The sequence below is a fragment of the Podospora pseudopauciseta genome, chromosome 4 (genome assembly GCF_035222475.1).
Source record: "Podospora pseudopauciseta strain CBS 411.78 chromosome 4, whole genome shotgun sequence".
Classification (NCBI taxonomy): Eukaryota; Fungi; Ascomycota; class Sordariomycetes; order Sordariales; family Podosporaceae; genus Podospora; species Podospora pseudopauciseta.
In genome coordinates this window covers 3385877-3412356 of record NC_085894.1, presented here as the reverse complement: position 1 = coordinate 3412356, position 26480 = coordinate 3385877, and the positions used below count along the sequence as shown (strand labels likewise).

General features: G+C 53.5%; 8 protein-coding genes and 2 non-coding genes across 10 annotated transcripts; 4 read left to right on the top strand and 6 right to left on the bottom strand.

Annotated features, from left to right (window-relative positions):
• Window positions 1–112: 112 nt before the first annotated feature.
• On the top strand, window positions 113–1453 carry QC763_406150 (uncharacterized protein; the record flags this gene model as incomplete). Its single annotated transcript, XM_062912255.1, has 1 exon — window positions 113–1453. The coding sequence occupies one exon, from the start codon at window positions 113–115 to the stop codon at window positions 1451–1453; it is 1341 nt and encodes a 446-aa protein (XP_062766148.1).
• A 6-nt stretch (window positions 1454–1459) lies between these two features.
• Window positions 1460–3372, bottom strand: SWF1 (palmitoyltransferase swf1). The gene is made up of 3 exons (XM_062912256.1): window positions 2911–3372; window positions 2706–2859; window positions 1460–2650 (listed from the first exon to the last, which is right to left on the bottom strand). The coding sequence occupies exons 1-3, from the start codon at window positions 2997–2999 to the stop codon at window positions 1616–1618; spliced, it is 1278 nt and encodes a 425-aa protein (XP_062766147.1). The 5' UTR covers window positions 3000–3372; the 3' UTR covers window positions 1460–1615.
• A 104-nt stretch (window positions 3373–3476) lies between these two features.
• Window positions 3477–5814, top strand: QC763_406170 (uncharacterized protein; the record flags this gene model as incomplete). The annotated part of the gene is made up of 3 exons (XM_062912257.1): window positions 3477–4046; window positions 4099–4425; window positions 4480–5814. Exons 1-3 carry the CDS (start codon window positions 3924–3926, stop codon window positions 5812–5814), a joined length of 1785 nt encoding a protein of 594 aa, XP_062766146.1. The 5' UTR covers window positions 3477–3923.
• Window positions 5815–7876: 2062 nt separating this feature from the next.
• QC763_406180 (uncharacterized protein) lies at window positions 7877–9745 on the top strand (the record flags this gene model as incomplete). The annotated part of the gene is made up of 1 exon (XM_062912258.1): window positions 7877–9745. The coding sequence occupies one exon, from the start codon at window positions 7877–7879 to the stop codon at window positions 9743–9745; it is 1869 nt and encodes a 622-aa protein (XP_062766145.1).
• Window positions 9746–10044: 299 nt separating this feature from the next.
• On the bottom strand, window positions 10045–10116 carry QC763_0070140. The gene has a single exon. It is a non-coding gene; the product is annotated as a tRNA-Glu (tRNA).
• Window positions 10117–10697: 581 nt separating this feature from the next.
• QC763_0070130 lies at window positions 10698–10771 on the bottom strand. Its single transcript has one exon. It is a non-coding gene; the product is annotated as a tRNA-Asn (tRNA).
• A 90-nt stretch (window positions 10772–10861) lies between these two features.
• Window positions 10862–12995, bottom strand: QC763_406190 (uncharacterized protein). Its single transcript, XM_062912259.1, has 4 exons — window positions 11917–12995; window positions 11796–11860; window positions 11502–11739; window positions 10862–11429 (listed from the first exon to the last, which is right to left on the bottom strand). The coding sequence occupies exons 1-4, from the start codon at window positions 12169–12171 to the stop codon at window positions 11010–11012; spliced, it is 978 nt and encodes a 325-aa protein (XP_062766144.1). The 5' UTR covers window positions 12172–12995; the 3' UTR covers window positions 10862–11009.
• Window positions 12996–14978: 1983 nt separating this feature from the next.
• Window positions 14979–16607, top strand: QC763_406200 (uncharacterized protein; the record flags this gene model as incomplete). Its single annotated transcript, XM_062912260.1, has 3 exons — window positions 14979–15533; window positions 15590–15832; window positions 15885–16607. 3 exons carry the CDS (start codon window positions 14979–14981, stop codon window positions 16605–16607), a joined length of 1521 nt encoding a protein of 506 aa, XP_062766143.1.
• A 925-nt stretch (window positions 16608–17532) lies between these two features.
• On the bottom strand, window positions 17533–20139 carry QC763_406210 (uncharacterized protein). The gene is made up of 4 exons (XM_062912261.1): window positions 19126–20139; window positions 18697–19059; window positions 17819–18643; window positions 17533–17750 (listed from the first exon to the last, which is right to left on the bottom strand). Exons 1-4 carry the CDS (start codon window positions 19429–19431, stop codon window positions 17631–17633), a joined length of 1614 nt encoding a protein of 537 aa, XP_062766142.1. The 5' UTR covers window positions 19432–20139; the 3' UTR covers window positions 17533–17630.
• A 109-nt stretch (window positions 20140–20248) lies between these two features.
• On the bottom strand, window positions 20249–26395 carry QC763_406220 (uncharacterized protein). The gene is made up of 5 exons (XM_062912262.1): window positions 26040–26395; window positions 23933–25932; window positions 22744–23873; window positions 20396–22686; window positions 20249–20331 (listed from the first exon to the last, which is right to left on the bottom strand). The coding sequence occupies exons 1-4, from the start codon at window positions 26140–26142 to the stop codon at window positions 21585–21587; spliced, it is 4335 nt and encodes a 1444-aa protein (XP_062766141.1). The 5' UTR covers window positions 26143–26395; the 3' UTR covers window positions 20249–20331; window positions 20396–21584.
• Window positions 26396–26480: the final 85 nt, after the last annotated feature.

The following is a 26480-nucleotide window of genomic DNA, read 5'->3' as shown; positions in this document are numbered from 1 at the left end:
GTTCCTGTTTTTGGAAGCGATTGACATTGAAATCGCATCCCGCTTTGCGACGGCAGCGACCGACAGCAGCACTCTCAACAACCATGCCGTCGCCGCCAAACCAATCCCCACCATGGCGACCCTCCGCGCAACCCCCAACCTCCTCGCCATGCCCCCCCCCCTCCGCTCCCTCCTCTTAACCCATCACATCCTCCTCCCAACCCGAACCTTTGCAACCCGCCCCGGGCCCCGCCGGCACTCCATCCCCCCCTTCCCCGGCTTCGACCCCGAACCACCCCTCTCACAAACAACAGAGGAGTACATCCCACCGCTGGAATCAACCTCCTACCTCCCCCCACCCTCCAACGACCCCAACGGCCTCCCCTTCCCGGCCCCCCCCCCCTCGAAATCCTCCCTCGCCAAGGCAACAGGAATCTTCACCTCCAAAGGCGGCCCCAAATTCCTCTATTCCGCGGGCAGATTTCTCGAATTGCCAGTCAACACCCACACGCCGGAAATCTGCCTCATCGGCCGCTCCAACGTCGGAAAATCAACTCTGATCAACGCCCTCTCTGGCCTTCTCGGCGCATCCGCCCGTAACAGCCATGGAGTGGTGGCGCGAAAACAAGGAAGCGCGATAACCTCCCGTAAAGCAGGCTGCACAGTCACCCTCAACGGCTACGGGTTTGGCACCCCACCCCCCGAACCCCCTTCCGCGCTTGAAGAGATCAAAGCCAAAAGAGAAGCCGTTGTGAAGGGAGCGACACGACAAGCGAGGAGGGAGGCGCAGAAGGAGTATATGCAACGGGAGAAGCCGAGGAGATACGCCCTGATAATGGTTGACATGCCTGGTTATGGCTTGGGGTCCAAAAAGGACTGGGGGGTGGAGATTCAGAAATATTTGGCGAAAAGGCAGATGCTCAAGGGGGCTGTGGTGCTGATTGATGCCGAGACCGGGGTTAAAGAGCAGGATAGGATGGTGTTGGGGAACTTGAGGGATCATGATGTTAGGACTGTGGTTGTGCTCACCAAGGGGGATAAGGTTGTTGATGCGGCGGTGGTGGAGCAGAGGAAACAAAATGGGGAGGGAAAAGGGGGGGCGGAGGAGAGGATAGGGGAGGTTTTGGTGGGGGTTTGGAAGGAACTGAGGAGAGCGGAGAGGAGGAGTTTGACTTGGTTGGAGGGAGGAGACAAGGGGTGGGAGAGGGAGGTTTGGGTTACGGGGGCGGGGGATCCGAGGAATGGGGGGTTGGGGGTTGAGACGGCTAGGTGGGCGATTTGCAGGTTGGCTGGGTTGGTGGAGGATAAGAGGAAGATTGTGGTGCCGGGGTTGGATGTTGCGGTCGGAAAGGGGAAGAAGGAGGTGGTGGAGGTGGAGCAGGAGGAGCCCGAGATTGTTTCGTTTGATGATATTGAGGCGTTGATGGAGAGGGAGAAGGCGAGGCCGAAGAAGAGGCTTCATCCGTCGTTTTGAGGGTGTATTTATTATGTACTGTAGTGTTATCATATATGGATGTGTGCATGAGAGTTCGGGATAGATGTAGATTTGATACCCAGGGAATTTTGGATCAAGAAATTTTAACTCCCAGGAGCTTAGCTACTCAACCGGCGCTATGCAAACCACCGCCAGCCCGTCTCAAGCCAAGTATATCCTCCTCGCCCTCCTCTTCTTCCTCTGCCTCAGCCCACCCCTCTGTCTCTTCCCACTCGGCTCATCGCGAAAATTATACCCCGGCACCAACACATCCACCAAATTATCCCCAAACCCGATGTCATACAAATTCTCCACATCCTTCAACCCCCAAACCGCCTCCCACGGCCCATACCCGGGCAGCGTCTGGTCATCCTCCGCCGGACACTGCCCGCTCTCGGTCCTGACCAAAACCTGCTCCGTCTCCGCCGGCCACCTCGTCCACGCCGGCTCGACCTTCAGGTCCTTCTGCCTCTGCCCGTGCATCTTCCTCTTGTACGCAAAGCCCTCCCTCATCTCATAACTCCAATCGCTCCACTTCATACTCTCGTTCGTGGTCGTCCCGCAATAGACAAGCCAGGCGTGATACCCCAACAGTCCCCAAACCAACGGTGACGTCAGCCCCGCCAGCAAGGTAACCGCCCCCATGCCGACCTGGTTCTGGAAACCCCACGACCAGATGACGAGCCAGTCTTTCAGCGGCATGCCCTCCCCTTTATTGGCGTTCCAAGGCAACAACGCCCAGTAGGGAAAGAAAAAGTTCATTCTTTTGGCCATGAGATAGACACCCAGAATACCGCCGTACGCCGTCAGCACGGCTGTGGAGAGAAGAAGCAAGATGAACCAGTGCTGGTTGTTGGCCCCGACGCAGTTGTTGATGAAGATGCAGTGGTGGTCGTTTTTGGCTATGCAGCGCTTGCAGACGGAGCAGTGCTTGCTTCGGGCTGGTTTGAGGAGGTGGCAGGTGTGGCATTCGTTGCCTGGGTGGAAGAGGGTGAAGTCGTAGGGGTAGCGGGACATCTCCTGGGGGTGGTTGGCTGGGGTGATGTACCCTGGGTCGGTGAAGGCGGCGAGGTACAGGAAGAGGTAAGGGAGGATGATGGAGACGGTGCCGGTGAGTTTGACGAGGGGGGTGAGTTGAGGCCAGGCGGTGGGGAGGTAGAGGATTTCGCCTATGGAGAGGAGGAGGAGGAAGAATATCTGTGGGGGGTTAGTGAGAAACCAGCACAAGAGGGGTGAAAAGGGGGGGGCGTACCAGGACGGATGGATGTCGGTCGTACATCATGTAATTCCCGAAGCGGACACAAGCTGGGGAGATTCGGCCGCCGGTGACACGGCGGTCGATGGATTTGAGGAGGTTCGGGAAGTGGACCCATATTACTTTGTGAAGCCATGATATTGGTGTGCCTCTGGGGTATGTATTAGAGATGGTCCTTGGTCAACAGTCTGGGGTGTCTTACCTGAGTGCTGGTAGTCGGCCAAAAAAGGTGACAAAGACCATGAATGAGATGGCCAACACCACAGTAGCCACCGTTGCGATGACGCCCATTTTGACGCCGAGTTTGAGCACCCCTCTTGACTATTATTACTGAATAATATAACAGGAGACTTTATTGCATTTTTCGGTGTTATGTGGATGGAATACAACCCATGGTGGTCAGCTTCAAACGGCGGACGTTGGTTGTGTCCCTTACGGATGAGTGAGCGAGTGGCGTTGTGTGGAGCTGAACTTGGCGGCGCAAAGAGGAATCTCGAAAAAGCTTAAACGAATAAGAGCTCGATAATATATATATGTGTATATATATATATATATATCTAAGATGTCAAGAAAAAGCCGCGATTCTTATTTTCCGTTCTCATTCTCAAGTCCACCGGTTCGAGTCGTGAGAACGAGTTGAAAACGAGGCCTCAATGAACTGAAGAAGCGGTGCTTACATCAGCAAACCCAAGAAACCCAGCTTGTTCGAGAAGCCCCGTTTTTCTTCGACCTTTTGACACCCCCACTTCCAACGTCTCGTGATTGCGCGACGCGTGCCGACAGATAGCATGAATAAACGGAAAAAAAGCAACTTCGTTCAATAACCCAACCATCGACAGCTTTTTGGCGACGTGATTCTACTGGATTACTTACAACTAATCACCCATTTCTCTACAACCGAAGCAGTGTCAATAATATTCAAGCCGTGGGACAGAAAGCGCAGACACTTGGCTTGCGAATCGCTCGGCGCCACAATTAACCCTGGTCACTTCCACATCGGGTCTTTGACGGCAACCAACTGCTCGCAACTCCTCACCCTCAAGACTGCTTGCTCGACTCTGCTACGCCACTTCGGCCATCATATGCAGTGGAATAGGGGATCTCCCATGATGCTCTGAGCGATCAGCGGCCCCTCCCATTGCATAGCTGCATCGAGCACCACAGTCTCGTAAGCGACAACCCTGAAGGGTTAGGGTTAGCCGCCACCCCGCTGCCATGCCACAACCAATTGTCTACGAGGGGGTCAATGGATGTTACGAGGGTACTCTGTTCAATGGTCTCAAGTTCTTCGTATCCAGGCGGTTGCCTCTTCGCAGTGAGGTTCTTGGAAAGATCAAGGTAGGTGTTTCCACCACCATCTGTGGTTGACAAAGACTAACAGATGACACAGAACAATGGCGGCAAAATCGTAGAAATGGAGAAGTTTGCCGATGTGCTGATCTGGGACTATCTCATTACACATGGTGCTCCGGCTGGTGCTGTATCTTCCAAATTTGTCGAGGATTGCGTTTCCAAGGGGGAAATTGTCAACAAGGAGGAGTATCTTGTTGCTGTTCCAACTGCGACTCCAGTCGGCTCTTCTGCTCCCGTCAAGAAGGGTACGAAAACCCCCTTCACACCGAAAGATGATCAGATGCTCCTGAGCTGGATCAGGCAGAAGGAAGAGGCCGGGGAGAGCATCAAGGGCAATGCCATCTATCGAGAACTGGCTGCAAAGGTACGACGGCTCGTTGACCACAAATAGCGGCTGTTTCTGACTATCCGTTTCTAGTACCCTCACCACACTTACCAGTCCTGGCGGTCACGATACGTTGAGAAACTTTTACACCTCCCACCACAACAGTCTGTCCACCCGCTTCCGCCTCCCATCCCGACGCTAGTCAAGTCTAAATCGTCAAGTGATGCACGAGCTGCACCGCCATCGACTGCATCGTCGACTATCGGAAAGAAGTTGGTTAAGAGGAGGGAATTCACAAAGCAAGATGATGAGATTCTCCTTCAGCATCTGGGTAGGTGGCAAGGGTCAGAGTCTGGGCAGAATGCATACAAAGAGCTGGAAGAACAGTACCCACATCATACCTGGCAGTCGTGGCGGAATCGATACGTCAAGACCTTGTCGAAACGAAGGGATTCTGGCTCCGGCGATGAGCTGCCGCCAGCAAAGCGACCGCGGAAGTCTACCGCCAGTGATACTGTTCCATCCCGCACGCCCACGGCACCGCCCACAACGCAACTGGAATTGAGCCAGAAAGACAAGGAAAAATATGAGGCACTCCGGGAAAAAAAGAGAAAGATGGCGGAGGCCAAAGCTGCAAAACAAGCCAAGTCAACCAGCCAAACGAGTACAGCAGACCAGGCCCAGGCCTCAAGCTGGGTGGAAGAGCGGGAGAAACAGCCCCGAGCTGCCAGTGCGGCATCGTCGCCACCATTGCCATCAGGCAGCCAGAAAGAGGAGCTGAAACGAAAGCTGAAGCGGATTCGAGCGGAAAAGGCACGGAAAGGGGCGTCTACCCCGCTAAAACCTACTCAGGGGGGGCAATCCGAGAGAACAGCGGGTGCTTCTAGCAGTACACCACTACCGCCGGCGACCAATGAGACCTCTTCTGGGTTCCTAACGCAAGTCTCTGCCCCCAATATCGACAGCCCTGCCTTTTCAACTCAGGTGTCCGCCGCAGTAGCGGAAACACCGCAGGCTCCGACGCCTGCGCAGCGGAAAGAGCTCGAGCAAGCTAGGATTCGATCACGGAAGAACATGAATGGGTTGATAACCTCGAGGGAGTCCTGGTTGGAGTTAAGGCGTATGTTTAGTGAGTTTAATGAACTACCTGAACCGAGCGAGACTGTGACGGTGTTTGGGCGGGAGGTGGACTGTTGGGATTTGTGGTCTGAGGTTGTGGAGGTTGGGTACCCGCCTTCGCCGGCCGCGTGGGTGCTTATTGCGGAGGGGTTGGGGTTTGTGGATGATCAGGAGTTGAGGGAGGAGGGGGAGAGGAGTGTGGTGCAGGCGCTGAAGGAGGGGTTTGAGGGGGTTTTGGAAGAGTTTTGGTTTGCGGTGGAGTGGTTTGCTGGTGAGAGGTTTCAGGGGTTGGAGGTGGAGGAGGAGTAGGAGGAGGAGCAGGAGTGACGTTGGGTGGAAGAAGGGCGATGTAGTTTTTGAGGAGGTTAGTTGCTGTGAGGATATCTGTGGAAGAGTAGGAATTAACATTGCTCACTGGAGACAATATGCCCGATAGTCCCCCCCGCTGAGTATGAGATATGTACTTGCTAGGTTTCACATCTAGTTCTTTCTCTGATGGCACTGGAAATTAGCCATTCAACTTTTTCGCCCTCCCGTCGCTCCGGTCTTGTTGGCGTCGCAGTGGGTCCGGAGCCGGCGACGTCGAGGCCGGGGGCACGGAACGGCTTCTGATTGGCCTGCTTTCGCCTTCTTTCACGCTAAAATTATTCCCAAAGCAGCAGCAAGCCATAGAATTTGGAGTTCGTCTACTCGAGGCAGACTGGGAAATCTTGTGCTACAACCGGACGTCGAGGGACCCATGAAAGCCGGTTCACGGTCACCCCTTTCATGTTACACCCACCAACAGTGCGGCGACAAGGCAGACTTTGTGCGAGAAAGTTTTGCTGAGGTGTTGATTTTCAAGAATCAAATCTCGTCCAAAAATGATGGATATTTGTGGGTGCGGTACATACACTCTTTTGAATAGCTCTGTCTTAGGCCAATATGGCCAACCTCAACATATGTGAATTTCACAGCAACTGGCTGCCTTGCCTTTCCTTTCCTTTCGTCTTTTCCATGTTGCCTCAACTACAACCACCTGTGTGTGTTTAAAAACCCTCAGTCTCTCCCTGTACATATCTCGTTATTCATACACCTGTTTCCAGTGTACTTTGCTCAAGATTCACTCCAGCCATGGTGGCTAATGAGATGGGACGGTCTCATCCTACCTATCTGATGGGATGGTACTGTGGGATAAGCCAAAATTGCTTTATTTTTCTGTGGGGTTGGTTACATTCAACGCCCGTTGTATCTTACGTTGTTTGGTATATTTCTATATTTCCTAAGGCTTTTTAAATCTCTAGAATACTGGTAGTGGCTAGGTTTGTGGTGTCGAAGTTGTCGTTAGGTCGACCCCTGAGCTTAACTTAGGGGATCCCGGACTGTCACACGTCAATGGACCAACCGGCCACACCACGGCCGAACTGCTATCTACCTGCATGTCGTGAGCCAGTGGTTGGAAGTGAGGCAGGCAATCAAGGGTGAGGGCACAGGGCACCGACCACTTGGTGATGGATAAATACGTGTCCTCTGGACCTGTTTGTATTCCTAGATCTTCTTCTTTTCTTCACCAAGGACTTCGAGGCTATTGAAGATTATTAGCTGAATTGAACTACTGTTCCAAACCCTGATATCCAGCCCTTGTCACACGGACTACAGTCTCTAGTTGGTGAGGGTGAGGGTGAGGGCGGCCGTGTGGTTAATAACCCTGCCAAGAAAGATGGTGGACTGGAAAACCGCCCGGAAGCTTCATGAACCGGTGAGATGAGCCAAACAGCGATGGTTGTGGGATGAGCCGAAGGTCCCAGAGCCGTGGGATGGGATAAATCGAGCATCATCCCATCTCAACTCAGTTTATTACCCTCCCTGAAGTCTGCAGCATCCGGGATTACTGAGTATCTCGAGGGGACAGTTTGGCCCTTTGTGTCAACTCATTGAGCAACCTATTCAGATAACTGTAGCCGCGATAGGCTGAGGTCACTGGTCAGCGCCAAGTGCCACGTCGCTACCTTTGGGACCCTTGAGGTTGTGGTGTATGTCAGTATATCAATGGCACGAGAGGAAGAAATGGCTATCACTGGTTGTTCAAGACACTGAATCTGCAGCCATCGTACAACCAAGAGATTTGGACTGCGTCCGCGATTGGTTGTGGTGACCAAAAGGGGGGTTGGCTGCATTTTTAGAGCCTTACATGCATTATTCTCTTTTCTCCCGGCCACGTCAACAAGGAAGGCACTTGTTCCCCACCTAGAGGTTCTGTTGTTGGGTTGCTGGGAGCTGATAAGATGTCCCGACTCCGGCCACTTGAGGATTTGTCTCCCAACAGCTCGGCTTTTGGCCCGTTGATCACTTTACACACCAACCGCGCAGGAGCAGCCCAACCTTCGTTATCATGACTGACATTCTGGGGGCCATTGACGCTTCTATCAGCCTGGCCGAAAGGCTTCGCAGTTTTGTCAACAGTTACACGGGGGCTGAAGAAGCGGCTGCCACAATGCGTCTTTTTGACGGCCAACTTGGAACCATGAGGCTGAAACTCTTGCGCCGCGGTTTGAACAGCTACCAAAACAACTTCGCCAGTAACGACATAACGACTATTCGAAGCGCCATAACAGAGCTCCACAGCAAGCTCGATAAGGCTATTGGATTGGTGTCGGATCTGCAACAGAAAAACAACACGACCCTGCGCGTGCAGTGGGCAACTGGGTTAGAAACCAAAGTCATGAACGAATTTGAGACCATAAATGGTGGGATCGACCACCTACAGAGCATCGTCAATCTCGCCATGCACACTCTCAAGCTGAAGCCGCTCAACCACGGACGCGAATTCAAACTTATTTTACACCAGGGTCATGAAGAGCAAGACTTGGGGCCAAGGGGGTATTCCACCCTGGCGGTGCTGCCCCCGAGTTATCGTTCCGATCATCCGGTGCGAGTCTTTGTGGAAACCTACAGAAACTCTTCAAAGGCAACAGCGCTCGCCAGACACGTTGCCACGAGACTGTGGTGGACGTCCGACAACTTGGAAAACACGGACTTTTTGCGGGGAGTTCTGCCCTGTATTGGTTTTGATGGGTACAGGGTGATCTATTTACTTCCTAAGGACTCAAAAGATCGACAAACCTTGAGGAAGCTGATCGACAGCAAGAAAGTGTCCCTCGAGGCGCGGGTCTCCCTGGCACTCCAGCTCGCGAAAGCGGTACTCAAGGCCCATTCCGATGGGTTGGCTGCGCACTGTTCTATCCGCAGCGACACCATTCTGTTCCTCACCTCTGGCGGAACGCGGGTTTCAGAGGTACCGGCGCCGCCCGAGCCGCCCGAGGCAGCTGCACCACCGGGGGGAGGACTTGCCAGACGCAACACCTTGAAGCAAGGCATCAACCGGGTTGGTACGGGTATCAAGGAAATTGGCACAACCATCAAAAGAACAATGAGCTTCAGTGCAAGAAAAAGGGACAGAGAGGATATCGAGGATAGGAGGTCAAGAGACAGAGGTGCGGGTAGCAGGGCGGCTACACGGAAGAGCAGTCAACAAAGCTTACGGAAACGCAACGTACCGCGGAAAGTGAAGAGAAAGGGGGCTATCTGGCCGGGAGCCCGGTCAAACGACAGCTCGGAGGACTTGCCTGACTCGGTTCGTGACGAACAGGATAAGATGGCAAGCAAGAAGGACTCGGTCGCTCTCAGCTGTGAGGTATCAAACGCCCACGCACCGCCCGGATTTGGCAGTCTGTATCTCACTCATTGGCAACACGTTGTGCACCGCGGCGCTCCCCTCGGCAACTTTCCCAAAGATTGGACGAGAGATGTCTATCGACACCCCGAACAACACGGTCAGACCGAAGCAACCGCCAAAATGGGCCACGATATCTACAGCATGGGCGTTTGCCTCCTTGAGATTGGGCTGTGGAGGTCATTTTCGGTGCTGAAAGATGGCAGCTTGGAACCGAGTGCGCTGGGGGAAGCTGCCGGCATGAACATAAAAGAAAACTACGAGGCGGTCGTCGTCAAGCAGAAGCTTGGGGAGATTGCGAGGAGGGAGCTACCAGTGCATATGGGGGAAAGGTACGCTCAAGTTGTGGCTGCGTGTTTGACCTGTCTAGATACAGACGAGATAGGTCCAAATCCAACGTGGGGAGAAGGCTTTGGAAGTGTCAATACTTCCGAGGGAGCAAAATGCAGCAGATTCAGGAAGGTTGTCGTGTCTCCCCTTGAGCACCTTGATAATGCATTGACCAAAAGGTCTGCGGACCATGAGTGAGCGCTGAAGGGTGCATATCTGTCACTGTAGGTTTTAAATAGAATCTTCAATGTTTTGGTAGATGCACGTATGTTTTCATTCTCTTCCCAGAGCCTCGAGATTGGACAGTTACATAAGAAGCTCCCTCGAATTTGCTGTGTAGTCTTGAAAAGTCCATCACCACCACACGAGAACATATATTTGAAACAAGACCCTGGCATCTCTCTCCTGTGCTTTTGACTTTGGCTTCGTTTCGCGAGGGGGAATACATGTGGCATGATTCCCACGCTCTCATCAACAACAAGCGATTCACCGCTGAATCCGGTATAGTGTAACGGTTAACATATCGCGTTTTCACCGCGAAGCTCGGGGTTCGATTCCCCGTACCGGAGTTCAATTCCATTGCCAACATCTTTTGCAGTGTGTGCTGGCGATGTTCATTTTTTGCGTTTTGCCCCCTTTCTCATAAAGTTTTGTGATCATGCACTTGTTCCTTCCACCTTTGCGAAAGACAAGGTGCGTTCGTTCCGTCCTCTTCTTTTCTGCGACAGACGGTCCCACTCCATGTGGGCTCCACTTCTCTGCATTCGATCGTTCTTCAACAGACTCAAGAATCAAGATGCAGGACTACTTCAATTTGACATGGAAAGATGCATTTCATCTTTTTTTTTTTCTGACAGCCTGTATATGACCATTCATTATCCTGGATTAAGCCACTCTATTCCAATCTCATCTTCTTGCGAGTTTCAAACAAGTATACCCGCAGTTAAAAACCCGCTTGGGTCAGTATTGGAAAGCCAAGAAAAAGTTGAGAGGTATGGTGCTGGGAATAGCCTCACTTTGAGCAGAGCAGACAGAATCCGCACCATCTGCAAAAAAACTGACCACCAACAGCCAAAAAGTTATGGTTTCCCCACCAGGTAACTTCAATCTTCATGTTGTCAGGTATGAGCAGGAGAAAAAGATATCAGAACTCCTCCGGGAAGGCTCGAACTTCCAACCTCCTGATTAACAGTCAGACGCGCTAGCCAATTGCGCCACAGAGGATATCTTGCGATATTGTTTACAGTCAGATGTAGCCCTTATATTATTGCTGCTCTTGTTGTCTGTTATGATATCACAATAGGGGTGGAAAGGGGGTGGTCCTGTGCGCTGTCCGACAAAGCCAGAGCAAAATTATTCTACTATTATTAGGCTACCTGAAGCACGAAAGATATGAACTAATATCTATTCGTCTTCGTCTCGTATAAACATTGAGGGTAATAATGAGTTGGGTTGCATGTGCTTAAAGCAGCAGACCAAACACACCTACCATCAAACCCATGACGCACCCTGCCAGGGATACCTCCACCGATCTGATACCGGCGCCAGTTCCTCCATTACCATTAACATTATCGTTACCGTTCCCGCCTCCGGGAAGAGCGTTGGTGATGGCAGGCGGGATCGGAAGGGTCCCTGTGGCTGTTGGGCTTGTGGTGGTGGTTGTGGTGGCATCGATCAGGTCATCAATTCCACCAAAACTAGCAGTTGGCTCCGGTGCTCCGCTGTCGACGTCGTCATCGCCATCGGGGGTTGGAAGAGCCCTTGGAGTCGACGTGGTAGTGGGCGTGGTGAACGTGATAGGGTCCTCTGTGAGAGACGTGTTTGGTCGGCACGTTCTTCCGTCTCTGCAGCAGCCACTTCCTGTGAGGCAGTAGTAGCCATCCTGACATCAAGGACTTAGTTAAACGTTCGACCAACTGGAAACTGGATAGGGGTTAGAAGAGAGCATACGTACCTCGCAGTAACGTCCAGTTCCTCTGTTGCAGCACGTCCCATCTTCAGGGATGCAGTAGCCAGTGTCACATCTCTTGCGTCCAGCACCGCAGGTTGTGGTGCTCCCTCCGCTAGAACCGCCACCACTGCTTCCTCCACCACCACTGCCAGCGCGTCGGCATGTGTTGGTTGTTGTGCATTCGTAACCGGCATCGCAATAGCCTCCGCCTGGGCAGCAGACACCACTGGAGGGCATGCATCTGTTGAAGAAAGGTTACATAAACATATCAAGTGTGAGATAAAGATAAGAACATACCCCCTATTGCACATCACTTCCCCCGGATCGCAAGTCCCGCCGACGCCGCTGCATGTCCGTCCCTCCTATGGTCTTCGTCAGTATCACTTCGTAAGTCATTGTACAACAAAAGTCAACATACCCGGCAGCACCCAGAAACAGCCATGCAGTAGTAACCAGCATCGCAATATGTGCCTCGTGATATGCAGCAGACACCGCTGAGCGGAATGCACCCATCCAAACACCACTTCTCTCCTGATCTGCATGTGCCGGTCTGTCTGGTCAACCTCAAGAATCTGAGACCGCCCGGGTTGGGAGACGTCTCGGGGACCATCTCGAGGTGGTTCATGGCAATGCCGCTGAGGAGGGCGCGAACGGTAGTCTGTCCGACGAGCATGTTGGCGGTTGTTGTCCTTGGAGTCTTCTATGCCGTGCCGGATAGAGATGTGGTAGCTATGAGATTCGCTGGCGGCTTGGAAAGCAGGAACCGCACCAGCGAAACAGAAGAACGAGAAGAGAACCACCCAGCTCAAGAACCCGAGGGCGCGTCTCTTTATCACTTCTTCCCCAAAGTTCCTACCTTCCATCACTCACCCAAATCACCCAGCCCCATGTGCCCTCTCCATATGCACAATCCCTGACCTTCCCATCCAAAAACAAGGGCCCAACTCCGCACATCCCCTCAAAGCTGAACTTTCCCATGGTTCCATTCTCCCAGAGCCTCGCCCTAGCCAGTCGTGTCGGTGTCCAGCCCAACCCATCGGTCAGTGGTCACTGCCTGCCGTGCTACCAGGAACCCAATCCTACATCTCCACCCACCATAAAAGCCTCTTACTTCATAGCTTAAGCGGAAATAAACCGCCCTCTGCAGTAGCGTCAACGCCTGCTGCCCAACGGCCAGCCACAGGCACACGTCCCCAGATTACAGGACCAAAAGAGGCTTATTCCCTGGTGCCAAGACCAGAGCTGACCCGCGTCCTTGTAAAGGTTTATCAACCTCGGACAAGAGTTGGGCCGTGGAATGAGAGGTATTACTGCTTGAGCCGCAATAACCCTGCATAGGACCCCTGCATGGTTCGCTGTAGCCTTCTCTTGGCGGTGCCAGCGTGTCGGGGGGCTGTGTCCTTTACCTCGAGCGTTTGATTGGTGACAGTGATGAGGGGAGAGTTGCTAGTTGTTGGGGAAAGGTTGTTGATCTGCATGTGTCTCGGTCATTGAATTTGTGATAGCAGGTATCGTGGCACGTCAGATTGTGGACAGGAAAAGTTGAGGCAGTGACATTGCGCGAAGGCTTGTGGAAGATGGCGAATACCTACCTTGCAATACGCATCATCTCAGCTCTTTGAAGAAGCCGCCAAGTTGATATTGATATTGTCAAAACCACGAACTGAACTGAACCAGCAATATTGGGCATGATAGACTTTCAGCCTCATAGGTACTAGGCTGTTCATGTTATTTGGTATAGGGTACACTAACATATACAGTCACCTATCCAGTCCCCCTATCCCATCCACCAACTACTTTTCTCCAACGCACTAACTACACCTGCACTCCGCAAAATCCAGTCCATCCATCCAGTCCACCACCGCCTCCCACCAATCCCGAAATAACCTTCCGGATACTTCGTTGATTATCGCCGCGTCGTCCATCTGGGATATGCCTCAGAATTCGCAGCATCTTCACCTGTTAGTGTTTTATTCCGCAATGCCAGTTGAAGGAACATCTTGAAATGAAGGAACATACAGGTCCTGCACTCTCGGTAAGTCCAGTGGGCGAAGTGCCCGCACTCGAAGTGATAGTTTGGGATTTGAAGCACGTTATAGATCTGACTGGGTTTAGCGATAGAACCGGTGCTTGTTGTGGTGTTGGGGTCTGTTGCTCGCAGTAGACTTGCCTGGGTGGTTTGTCTTTGAGCAGATGAACTTGCAGAAGAGAAGATTTCAAGGTCTAGTTCATCCAGAAGCTGTAAAGGTGTGCTTCAGATGTTCAAAAGTCCATGGTGATCAAAAGGCTAATCATTTGTGGCTTCAATATGTGTACGCTCTGGTAAATTTCTGCAGTGTAGATCCTTGTTTCTCCAAGTGATGGGAGTGGTTTTTTGTCTGGGCGTTGAAGCTTCAGTTGATCTGGGACAGTCGAGACATGTTTAGATCCTGGATGGCACGCACACAACTGGAGACCGTAGCTCAGTGGCGGAAATGCTGCGGATCTCAGGCTGTTGGACTGAGATGATAACTTCCTGATTGTTTAGCTGCAAAGACAGCAAGGCTTAGAACATCAAACATCAGTTCAACAGCAAAATAATTGCTCTCCAGATCAAGGTATGTGGCTACCTACCCAGGTACCTTGGTTTAAGCCTTGCTTTTTTCATACCCGTGACCTTCTAAGCCGACTCACTCAGAGCAGTGGCCGTTATCCAGGTCCCCGGTCCCCGGTCCCCACTTACAAGTAAGTCATCGAACACTCACACGGACACTTTCAAAGGCCAAAGGCATAACTTTATCGGTTTTAAGCGTAAAAAGATGGTTAAAATTGGGAAAGAAGCGCGTTTAGTATAAAAGTGCTCTTGAGTTTGCTATATATCGATTTATCTGCTTTGAAGAAGGCCATTGACTTTAGCATATTTTAAAGCTTTAAGAGGGCCCGTGTATTTTTATAAGATAATCGTAAACCACTTGGCGTGGACCTGGATAACCAACAGCCTCAGGGCAGACCATCAGACCTACACCACAAGCCCGCTCATCCCAAATCCATCCCTTGACCCCCCCATGATCGTCATAACAAAGAGGTTCAGGGGTCAGCAGCCGCCCTTATTAACCCTAACCCCACCCACCCCGAGACACCATTGCTCCTCCCCTTACATATGACCCCATCTAGTCGGTATCTCAATCACACAATGTCTCAGATCGGACCCCTGAGCTCTTTTCGTCCAAGAAGACGCGCAATCAACCACCCACTCATGATACCGTAAATAGCATCATGTTGTAAGAGCAACACACTGTGTTGTGCGCAACTCGGGAGCAGCTCCCTACCAAGTGGGGTCCACGTCTGATGCCAACGATCCCACTCGTTCTATTCGCTCCTCCCTCGCTCAGAAGACTTGGCTGAGGATTCCAAGTATAAACACCTACTTTGACGGGACTGTGTTTGCCTTGTGCTCTCCCCTCACAATCAAGAATAGGTATCTTGCCTGTCATAAACATCATGCCCGACGCAACCGACCCCGCTCCTGACACAAACATGACCCCCTCCGTCAACAACCCCAGCTCCGGTTCTAGTCCGGCCCCGATCATCCTCCGCTCTGCCACACCAGAGTCGGAGTTCAACTCTTTGATCTTCTCCCGCATCTTCAACCACCGCCGCCCCGATCTATCTTCCTCTACCATCCCCTGGCAGCACTCCCGTCACCCACACGCCTATTGCAAGCCGCTGACTGTCTCTGACGTTGTGGCGTGTGTTGATTTTGCCAGGAAAAAAGACAAGCGAATTGCCATCCGCAGCGGGGGCCACAGCTGGGCCTGTTGGTCGATTAGGTATGACTCGATCCTGCTGGACATGATCGACTTTGAGGGAGGGGTTGGGTCAATCAGATGGGAACGCGAGATGGGTGAGGGGGTGGTGAGCTGTGGTCCGGCTGTGACGTCGGGGGGGTTGAATGAGTTTTTGGCGGAGGGGGGCAGGATGTTTCCTGGGGGTCATTGTCCTGATGTCGGGTTGGGGGGTTTTTTGCTGCAGGGAGGGATGGGGTGGAATTGCAAGGTTTGTCACGGTGCCCGGCTTGTTCGAATGTTGTTTTTTGCTGATTCAAACGACAGAACTGGGGTTGGGCGTGTGAATATGTGGTGGGAGTTGATGTCGTGACGGCTGGGCTCGAAGTCTTGCACATAAACGAGACCAAAAACAGAGACTTGTTTCACGCTGCTCGGGGTGCGGGGCCAGCCTTTCCTGCTGTCGTGACGAGGTTTTATATGAAAACTCTGTCTCTGCTCCCGATGTGGCAGTCGCTTTATTTCTTTGATATCACCAAGTTTAAAGAGGTGCTGGAGTGGTTGATCGAGGTATCCTCTCTTCCCATCTTGTCGATCTTCCCCACACTAACACCCGCCACAGCTCTCCCCAACCGCCTCCCCAACCCTCGAAATCGTCCTCGTCTCGTCCTTTGTCCCCCAATCCTCCCCCACCCCAACCCTCACGGCAGTCTTCACCTCCTTTGCCCCCTCCCACACCGCTGCTCTTTCAGCCTTAACCCCCATCCACACCTCCCTCCCCTGCCCCCCCTCCGCCAGCCCAAACCACCCCAGCCGCTTCTGCGAACCTACCTCCCTTCCAGAAGAATACGCAGCCCAACTAGCCGGCAACGCCGCCCCCGGCTTCCGCACCCGCTCAGACAACGCCTACCTCTCCAACGACCTCTCCCCGGCACAAGTTGCTGCCGCGCTTGACCCAGCGTTTTCATCCCTTCCGACAAAGCAGAGCACCGCGCTGTGGTTCTCGATGAATCCTACTTCGAGGAGGGCACGGAAGGGGGACATGATGCTTAGCATGCAATCTGATCATTATTTTTCTGTGTATGCTGTTTGGGAGGAGGAGAAGGATGATGGGGTGTGTGATAGCTGGGTGAGGGATGTTTTTGCCAGATTGGAGGAGCAGGAGGGGACTCTTGCTGGGAGTTATCTTGGGGATGCCGACTTTCAGTTTAGGAAGGCGGGGGGGAAGTTTTGGGGGGAGGGGAGGGGTGATCCGGGGGATGTGAAGGCGAAGTGGGATGGGGAGGGGAGGATTTGTGGGCTCTTGGAGGGGCATGAGGCGTTGGGTGAGGGGGTGAGGGGGTGAGAGTTGGGATGAATATGAGTGATCTGGGGAGGTGGTGAGATCTTAGGGGGTATGGTTCGAGGGAGGGAGAGGTGGCGTGGGGGGTGGTGACGGGTGTCTTCTCGTCCTTGGTTACCTAGGTAGGTAGGCGGCATGTGGTTAGTCATGATGTGTCGACTAGAGAATTGGGAACAGAGAAAATGGACTTGAGACTATGCCTACCATTAGTTAGCCAGCCTGTGTTTCAAAGACCATCGCACGGTCTCGATCTACTCGTCCAATATGGATCGTGCCAGAATGAAACTTGATGGCCAGGCAGCCAAGTGTCAATGTGCAACCCAGAAACCAAGGTGACTTTGTCCTCTTTGGCAGAGAGACGCAACTTATGCCAACCACGTATGGGATCCCTTTGAATCTTCCCTATCTCCGCCTTTCCCAGCCAGCGTGTCTCGCTCACCACGGAAAACTCCAACCAACTCCAACAACCCAATCCAAAGACATTCCATCCACAATGTGCACAAAAATCGAGGTCGCACTCAAAGCGTGCGGACAACTTTCAGAAGCGGAAGATTGATAAAAAAGAAAAACAAATGCGGTAGGCCTCTTGTTTCCAGCCCTCAATCAAATCTGGCGTCGATATAGGTACTGACAGACAATGCGGATCGTCGACTACGGTGTCCCCGGTCCCCATAATTACACCATTGACCCTGCCAAAGTTGAGGTAAGCAACATTGGGAACCGGATGAAAGAGGGTTGTCCCTACGTTGAGAAGGATGCCGAGAGGAGAAACGAGGATTTGCTAGCGTATGGGGATACGTTCCAGCATTGATGGCAACATACTACTCGGTGACGGGGGCGGGGGGAGGATATAGGGTTTGCAAGGATAACACCTGGATGAACACACTTGTTTGAACTTCAGTGCCTAGGAGGAAAGAAATTCATGTACTGATTTTTGAATAAGTGGTATTTGTTTCATGATCATAACCATATACACCCCTCTTCCAAACCCAAGCCAACCCCCAAACCATCCAATCAACCCCAAACTCAAGCCTTCCCCTCGGGCTTCACCAACTCCCTCAACTTAAACCTAGTGATAAAATTATTCTGCTTCACAAACCAAGCATTCACAATCTCCCACTCCGAGTTCGGATCATCAAATCGAATCTGGTTTTTGTTTTCATGTCAGCATCACCACACTCGCTCCCCGTTCCTTTTGATTAGGAAAAACATACCTCAAACCTCCTCAACATACTCGGTACCAACTTGTAAATCTCCAACAAGCTGATGTTCTTCCCAATACACGTCCGACTCCCCATCCCAAACTGCAGCATGCACCCATTCATCCCCTTCAACCTCTCCCCATCCGTCTCATCCACCCACCTCTCCGGCCTGAACTCCTCCGCATCCTCCCCCCAGACTTTCTTATCTCTGTGCAAAACCCAAGCATTACACCCAACAATCGTCCCACCCCTCACCCAATGTCCTGCAATTTCAAGCCCCGGCTCGGGCACGATCCGCTCCATCGGCAACCCAGGCGCAGGATGAAGCCTAAAAGCCTCCTTGACGCACGCATCAAGGAAAGGCAGGGTCTGGCTCTCGTGCCAGGTCACCAGTCCAGTCTCGTAATCCGAAAACCTCCCCTCCCTCGCAGCGTCATCAATCTCCCCCAGCAACCGCGCCAACGCCCTCGGGGTCTTGTGCAAAAAGTAAAACACCGCCGACAGGGAAATGGCCGTCGTCTCCGAGCCCGCAAAAGCCATGCTCACCGCCATTGTCTGAACCAGCGTATCGGTCATGAAGTCAGGTCTGTTCTCCCTGGCGGCCAAGAACTTGGACAGGAGGTCAGGGGATTTCACTCCCAACGGCGGCTTCTCCGACGTGGGCAGCAGAGGTTTCGTTTCAGGTGACGCCGACTCCAGCTCGGGAAGCCGCTCCGCCATCCTTGCGCGGGCGAACTTGGCGACGGGAAAGGTGGTGTCGAGGATGCCCCATTCGCCCAGCTTGAGGTAGAGGGGGTTTTTGAGGAAGAGCTTGTCCAACAGGGGGATTTGGCCGATCTGCAGCATGTCAGAACCGAGTCTTGGTGGACAGAAAAGAAAAGGGGACACACAGGAGCGACATAAAGGAATAGCTTGGTGAGATACGCCACAATCCCATCCACATCCTCGTTCCTCTCAATGAACCCGTGCCTCTTGCTGTAGGTAATCTCCCCAATCACATCAAACGCGTAAAACTGCAGCCACTGCGTGAAGTCACAGGCCTTTGGGGTGTCAATGTACAGCTTCTCCGTCTGCTTCAGGAACAACCTTGTGGTGTTGTCGACAAAAGGCTCGTACTGCACCAGCTGGGACATGGCAAACGCCCCGTTGACACACCGGCGGAACTGCATGTGGAAGTCGTTGTCTGTGGTGCTGAACAAGGACGGGAGGCTATGCCCTTTGACGACTGATTGTTGAACGACATAGAAATCAGACTCGCCAAATTGTCAGCACATATTCCCCCCCTTCTTCGTCACGAAAAAAGACGAGGAGATAAAAACCTTGACAAATCCCTTATTCAACCCGTAAATCGTCTTCAACGCCTCCGGGTCCGCAAACGAGAGTGTGTTCGGCCCTAGCCTCACTACCGGCCCGTACTTTCTGTGCAGTTCAATTTGCGTCCTTTCTGGTCTCCGTCTGTAGACATCATAGAACCTCCACCAGTCCGTCAACGATGCCAGGAACGGCCCCGGGTATTTGTTCAGTCCATTGTGATACCTGTTCTTGACCAGCCAGGCGAGAACGACCGTGACAAGAACCGCAGGCCAGTGCTGGACCAGGAGGTGTATTATCTGATCTGTGATCATCCTTGTGTGTTATGTAGGCATGTGATGTCCTAACCTGCAATGATCGAAAAGAAAATGGTGTGCCCTGTTGAAGAGGGGTCTATCACAGTAGAGGGTGTTGAAGTTAAACGAAAGAAGAAATAAAAATGATGACAAAGTGAAAAGGTAAAAGACAAGAAGAAGAAAGATGTCGTGATGATGTATGTATGTATATAGCCACGCGGGAAAATCTCTAATTGAGCCCACATACCTACTACCTACCTGACCACCAAACACACACCTGCCGCCCATGCCGTTCAATGCCGAGAATGTCCAAGGTCAAGGCGAAGAAACAGGCAGGGGGGGCGGGGGGTTGGAAACCGAGTTGGAGTAAGGTTGTCCCCCCCCTCACCCGGGTAGCAAGACGAACGACCACTCTCAGTGATGAACTGGGCGTCTGTCCCTCGGGAAATTAATCTATTTTGGTCCTTGCCCGCCATCAGACAGTTTCCCTGGATGGCGGTCCTGCAAACAGACGATCCCCGACGGCCAGCAGATATACACGGGAGGATATTGCATGTAGGACAGACCGTGCCGAACTAGCGCAGTGTATATGGCTGAAGAGTGTCCCGGGAATCGTCAACTCGGGATGATGGGTAGGTAGCATCTACGATATCTCTCAAAAGATGTGCTCCATGACGACAGCACGAGGGGGAGGGGGGTTTTTCGAAGGATCGCGGAGCCGAACGGAACCAAAACTCGCCTTTTCCCTTCCCAACTCGGAAACAGTGGTCACGCTGAACTTGACACGACACACACCACCCCCAACTTTTTCGATCTGACCTGGGGAAAAGATACCGGGGGGGGTCCGAATCACCATAGGGCGATGCGGAGGAGGGGTGGCACAAAGGGTCAAGGTGAAAGAAAACCCCACGTCATGAGCTGAAGAGGCGTGTAAGTCAAGCGCCGCCAAAAACTTGGGGAACCGTCTGCCGGGAGACCTGACATTGGGTGGTGGGGCCGTGGAGCCGAGCGCATGGAGAGAGGGGAAGGGAGGCAAACCGACATTTCCCCTAATATAAATCGGCAGATGTAAGGTCCAATCGTCAATCTTGAGATATCAGCCAGACAAGAGAGAGAGAGACAGTCGATGGTTTCAGTGACCGGTGGTTGCTGCTGGAAATGTTCATTCGAATACTCACGATGGTTGCGTCCTCTATGGCGGGTTTTGTCTCGTCAGCTGCTAGAAAACGCCACAACTCTCTAAACTCGCTATTCTTTACTGTTTTGTGATATGACGACGAGCTGAAAAAGAGGGTCGTATTATGTCCTGTATGCACACACACACACACAGAGAGAGTGTGTGAGAGAGAGAATAAGATCCATGGTAGCTGCTCCCCCAGAAAGGGAGGGTTACTCTCAAGATTCCCAAACTTCTGCTTGATGGATGGTGCGTGCTCCATGGACAGATATGTCCTGTGTACGGCCCATGGTAGGTAAGCTATGCCGAACCGCCCTCCCATCTCGTGGTTCGATATATCGATAATACACATGCAGCCATCGGGAAGTACGCCATTCGCCAGCACCAACCTGCAATGCATGCACCCACCTCACCTCCTCCCTATGCCAGCCCGCCAGCCTCAGGATGGGGAACCGATGAATACATGGGCTAAAAACTGATCAGAAGCAAGGCAAGGCAAGGCAAGATCCGCTACCACCAGGTACCGCCATCACAAACACCAACCAACCTTGTTTTTGCGTTTCATGGGGGAGGAGGAGGCGATTAGTTCCGAAATTTGTTGGAGAAAGATGCCGGTGTCGTCAAAGGCGGAGCGATCAACCCAAAGCTGAGATTCCGCGGGAGAACACACACAAAAAAGAAAAAGGGCGGGCAGTAAAACATGTGCCGAAAAACCGTTGAGGCACATGGTCCACTAGCGCCGCCGCAGTCATGGCCACCAACTTCTTGGGCTGTTCGGCAGATGTTTTGGAGAGATACACGGCCGGGAACAAACGGACCGGAGTTGTTCTCTCTCTCTCAGCCGGGGGGCGATCTCACCTTGCTTAGTAACACTTCCATTTTGAACAACACCAACATCAAACATCACCACCAAGCCCAAAACATTGTCAAACACAAAATCACAAACCAAAAAACAAAAACAACCATGCAATTCCTGTTAACCCCAAAATATCTATCACGACCTCCCCAAATGAATCCCCCCCAACCCTCCGCCACTCCCCCCTGCCCCCGCCGCAAAAGCAGCCTTGACCTCCCCCCTGGGCCACTCAAACAGCACATCCCCCCCATACACATCCGTCGTCACCCTCCCAACCCTCATCTCCACCTCCCCATAAAACTTCTCACACTCCCTCAACACCTTCATCACCAACCCACTATTACTCTGACTCGAACCCCCACCACCAAACTTGACCCCATGATGCCCCGAAACGCCCGAACTAACACTCAGCGTGTCGCTGCTCCCCTTCTTCCCCTCCCCTCCCGCTGAAGAAGAGTCCTCATCCCCAAAGTGCTTCTCCACCCTCTTCCTCAAAGCCTCAATCCCCTTCCTCACCTCCTTCGCATCATACCCACCCAGCACCTTGTTAAACGTGCTCTTCGAGTTCGACGGCTGAGCCGCAATCCCGGCCGCCGACTTGCCCCCCGCGAGCTGAGCCTCGATGTTCTCCAAACACTCCAGCAGCTTACCCAACGGCCGTCTCATGACAGCATTCAGATACAACCCCATGTGCTCCTGCAGCTCCTGGTTCGCCTGCTCCTTCCAGTCATCCAGCACCTCCAACCCCCTTGAGTTCTCCACCTCCTCCAGGTAGTGGTTCATATTCTCAATAAGCAGGATGTGGAAGTTGAGCGCCTCCTTGTCTTCCGGATCCGCAGAGTTGGCAATCGCAGCAGCCGTGGCGGCTGCCCCGCCGCCGCCCATGGCCGGGTTCTCTCTCGCTATCACCTTGAGCGAGTCAAACATTGACTTGAGGATGCGGTCGTACTCCCTATCTACCATCCGCCTGACACCCAAGTTGGGATCAACATTCGTAAGCATGTTCTCGACTGCGGTGGAAAACTGGGGGAAGATGCGGATGAAGTGGATGACGCCCTTGCGCTTCTTGATCTTGACCTTTGTCTCTTCAATGGCGCGGATCTGATCGTCGACAAACTTTTTGAACTTGGCCTCGAGGTTGCCGTGGAGTTTTTGGAGCAAATTGTTGAGAAAGTCCTGGTTGGATTGTGACATTTCGGCCATCTTGCGTTCGAGCGTGGCCAAGATACCCACTCCCTGTCTGTAGACCTTGTTAGCACACACACCCATCCGTAAACCGAAAGAAGAAATCACATACAAGGGATCCATCCCCAAAACCCAATCCATCAACTGCTGCAACCCCATCTCCATAAACCCAAAAATACTCTCCATCGCCTTCGTCACCCGCCTCGCCAGCTCCCGATCCGGCTCCATCAACCGATGCCTCTTGAGGTCCCCCCCCCGTCTATTCACCGGCCTACACGCCGCCACCAAATCCGGAAAATCCGCCTGCTCCAACGTAGTAGCGTGGAAGAAATCCACGATGAAGTTCTGCTCCATCTCCACCAACGGCAGCAAATCATCCAGCACCCCGGCAAAAACCTCGTACGGCAACGCCCTCCCATCCGGCGTCTTCTCCGCCGCAGACGACCTGCTCCCCCCATCCCCCAACGGGCTCCTCAAGCTCCTCGCCAGCGTCTGGCTCCTCTTGACCGTCAACTTCCTCGCCGTCGTCGCCAGCCCCTCCTCCTTCTTCTCCTGCTGCGAAGTAAACAGCAGCTCCGCCTCATCCCCCGTCACCTTCCTCGCATTCTTCTTCCACGCGTCCATCGCCTCCTTGAACTCAGTCCTGTATATCGGGTGGCACTTGTCCTGGTAAACCTGCAGGATCCGGTTCCAGTTGTCCAGATCCACGTCCCTTGCGTACAGAATCAGCGGGCCGTACATCCAGAGGATGTCCCGTCCCACCTCGTGATTCCTCGGATCAACTTTCTTGCTCAGCGCCCCATCCAGCGCCGCCTTCGTCTCCCTGAACGCCTCGCTAAACTGCTTCTCCATGAAAATCACCAACCTCCTCATGAAAAGCGAGCTTTCGGCAAGGTACATCTCCTTCTTCTCCTGCACGATCCGCATCTGGCCGTAATTCTCGTCCAAGCCAAGTGACTGGTCCGCACTGCTCCCGTCTTCGCTCCTCCTCCCCTCGCTGTTGCCCATCGTGGGATCAATCTTGATCATGGCCTTGAACAGCGTGACCAACGAGGTCTCGATCTCCTCCACCCCGGCGGCATGCTCCAGCGGCGCCGACTTGAGCGCCTCCAGGTCGGCCTCGCTGATGGCGCAGGTCTCCAACAGCGACTCAAGTTCCTTTCTCAAAAGCTTCTGATTGGCAGCCTGCACCTGCAGACCTTGGCCTTGCGCCTCGATGTAGGCGATATCATCCGAGAGTGTCTACCACAAGTGTCAGCAACCAACCAACCAACCCTCTCCAAAACCACAGAAAAACTCACCGACAACTCAACGCTGTAAAGCGTCAACAAATTATCCAACTCATCACACTCCCCAATCGCAAGATCGATCCCCCTCTTGATCGCATCCACCCTCTCATCCTCCTCCTGAAACCTCGCCAGCCACCCCCCCGCCTGCGCCTTGCCCATCTCCCTGTCCAGATCCGCCCTCATCTCCTCAAAGTTCCTCTGCCTCATCTGCTCGCCCGGCACCCACCCAAAGTAATCCAGCCACTTGGCAAACTCGGACGTCTTGCCGTCCAGAATCGATGGATCAATCCCCAAAGTAGCCAGGTACTTGACATCGTTCCCCGCCACGACCGACCGCTGCGGTTCCTCTGGTACCTCCTCCTTCTTCTCCTTGAAGGCGACAATACTATCCGGTCGGCTGTTGGGGTCTGAGCCCGTGACTTTCAGCTCGGGAATGCCAGACGCAGTAGTGGCAGAGGATCCCCTGTCGGCCGCCGTGGGGGGTGGTTCGAGAACAATCGGCTCCGGAGTCTTCACCGGGATGGGCTTGGGAGGCGCCGGCACAACGCTCGTGATACCGTCTGGCCCGTCATTGCTCTTGTTCTGGTTTTGACGCAGTCGCTCTGCTGCACCGCCCGGTCTGGGCTTGAACGCACTGACGGCCGCGGCGGCCTTCCAGATCGCACCGGCGATTTCTCCTCTAGATTTCTTGGACTTGATTCCAAAAACACCAGGCTTCTCTTCGTCATCCACGGGGGTCTTGGGTGCCTCTGGCGTCGGTTCCTCGGCTGGCACAGGTGGAGGCGTGGGGACAGCAGCCGGCACGGCAGGAGCAGGAGCAGGAGCAGGAGCAGAAGCAGGAGCAGGAGCAGGAGCAGGTGCTGGGCTGGCAGTCTGCGGTGTTGGGACACGTGCCGGACTGGGCGCACTCACTGGCGTGCCTGCTCTCGAGATCTCTTTTGGTGTTACAGGTCTCTGGTCCATCCGAAGTGGTGTCGGGTCCCGTCTGCTCACCGAATTCTTGCGGGGGGACATGCGGTCTTGACTCCGAGGTGGAAGTGGAATACGCGCCGCAGGGCTGTTCAAAGGAGCCGGCACCAAATCTCTGTCGACCTGCGTCGGCCGCAACGGATCCATGGGAGGTCTTCTCCTCTCCGGCGGCCTCTCATCCAGAGACGGAGGTGCGGGTGACGCCTCAGGGGTGCCATAGCTAGAGCCCGGCCCATTTCTCGATCCTGGCCTGAAGCTGCTGGCCCCTTCGCTCCGCGCAACAGACGAGGCCACCACTGAGTCCTGGCTCTTATTGTTGGATGCTAGCCGTCGAAGGGTAGGCAGCTCTTGACTCGGCCGGCCCGAGTCGACGCTTTGCACTGGTGAAGCTCTTCCATTCGGCGCAAGCGCGCCACGCGAGGGCATCCGTTCTGGGTATGTGGGGGCAAGGGCTGGTGTGGCCTGGGCATTGAGCATTTCCCTTCCATTATAGCCAAGAGACGAGATCGAGTTGTTGGCGCTGCTGGGGGCAGAATCGGGGAGGCTCGGACGGGGAGGTGGTCGGTCTTGTCGTTCCTGTCTTCGGGGTGCCTGTGCGCCACCCAACACTTGATCAAGTTCGCGCTGATCAAAACCCGTCAAGGTCGGCATGCGACCACCCGTGTATTTGGCATAGATCTTGATTAGACTTGCAATAAAGAATTTCTTTTCCTTGTCCGTCTGGGCCTGCCAGTAGTACGGCTTTCCAAGCGTCACCACAAAGCCCACGTCTCCCGCCCATGCTTGGTAGTCGTTGTTGTATGTACAGTTGGTGAAGGATTCGATCGCCGAGAGGTCATCGAGAAACCACGTTTTGCCTATTGAGAATGTTCCGTTTGGGTTTTCCTTTGATTTGTGCACACGTACTCGGCCAGACTTGCGCACGCCGACGATGATGACGCGCGGCTTCTCGGCATTAGGGGTTCTCGCGTTGGGTGCTGGCGGTGCTGTGGGCGAAGTTTGGAACTCTGTGATCTTGATGTGTGTAATGTATGTTTCGAGCACTGATGCAGACAGATGGAGGGTCAGCAATGGTCACATGGCAAGTCCAGCACTGACTCGAAGCTATCAAGAGCTGCCGGTCTGGACGGCAACATAAGGGGAAGCTCACAGGAGCCGTCTTCGTCGCGTCTGCTGAAGCAACTTTCGACGATCCTCCTCTTCTCATCCTCAAACAACTCGGCCCGTGTCATCTCGCGACCGTTCATGGGCATGTCGTCGATGGCGGCGGGGTAGCGCTCCCGTCAAGCGTCGGACCAGGGGGGCAGCTCATCAACGAACGGGCGGCGACAGCGTTTGATGGCGAGATCGCCAGGTCATGGTTCGGGGGAGAGCGGTGTCGCGATGATGTGGTGCCCGGCGGGAGCTGGAAATAAAGCAATTCTATAAGCAGATACAGGCAGTTTCAATACGATAAAAAGCTTCCCTCCGCGAGTGTGTAGCAAGGAGCTTCGTCGAGGCTTGAGGCGGAACGGCAGTCCAGCGGAGTCGTCCAGTTGGAACACCGTCACAAGCTACGGTCCGTGCGCCACCAATGCGCCAGCACTCAACC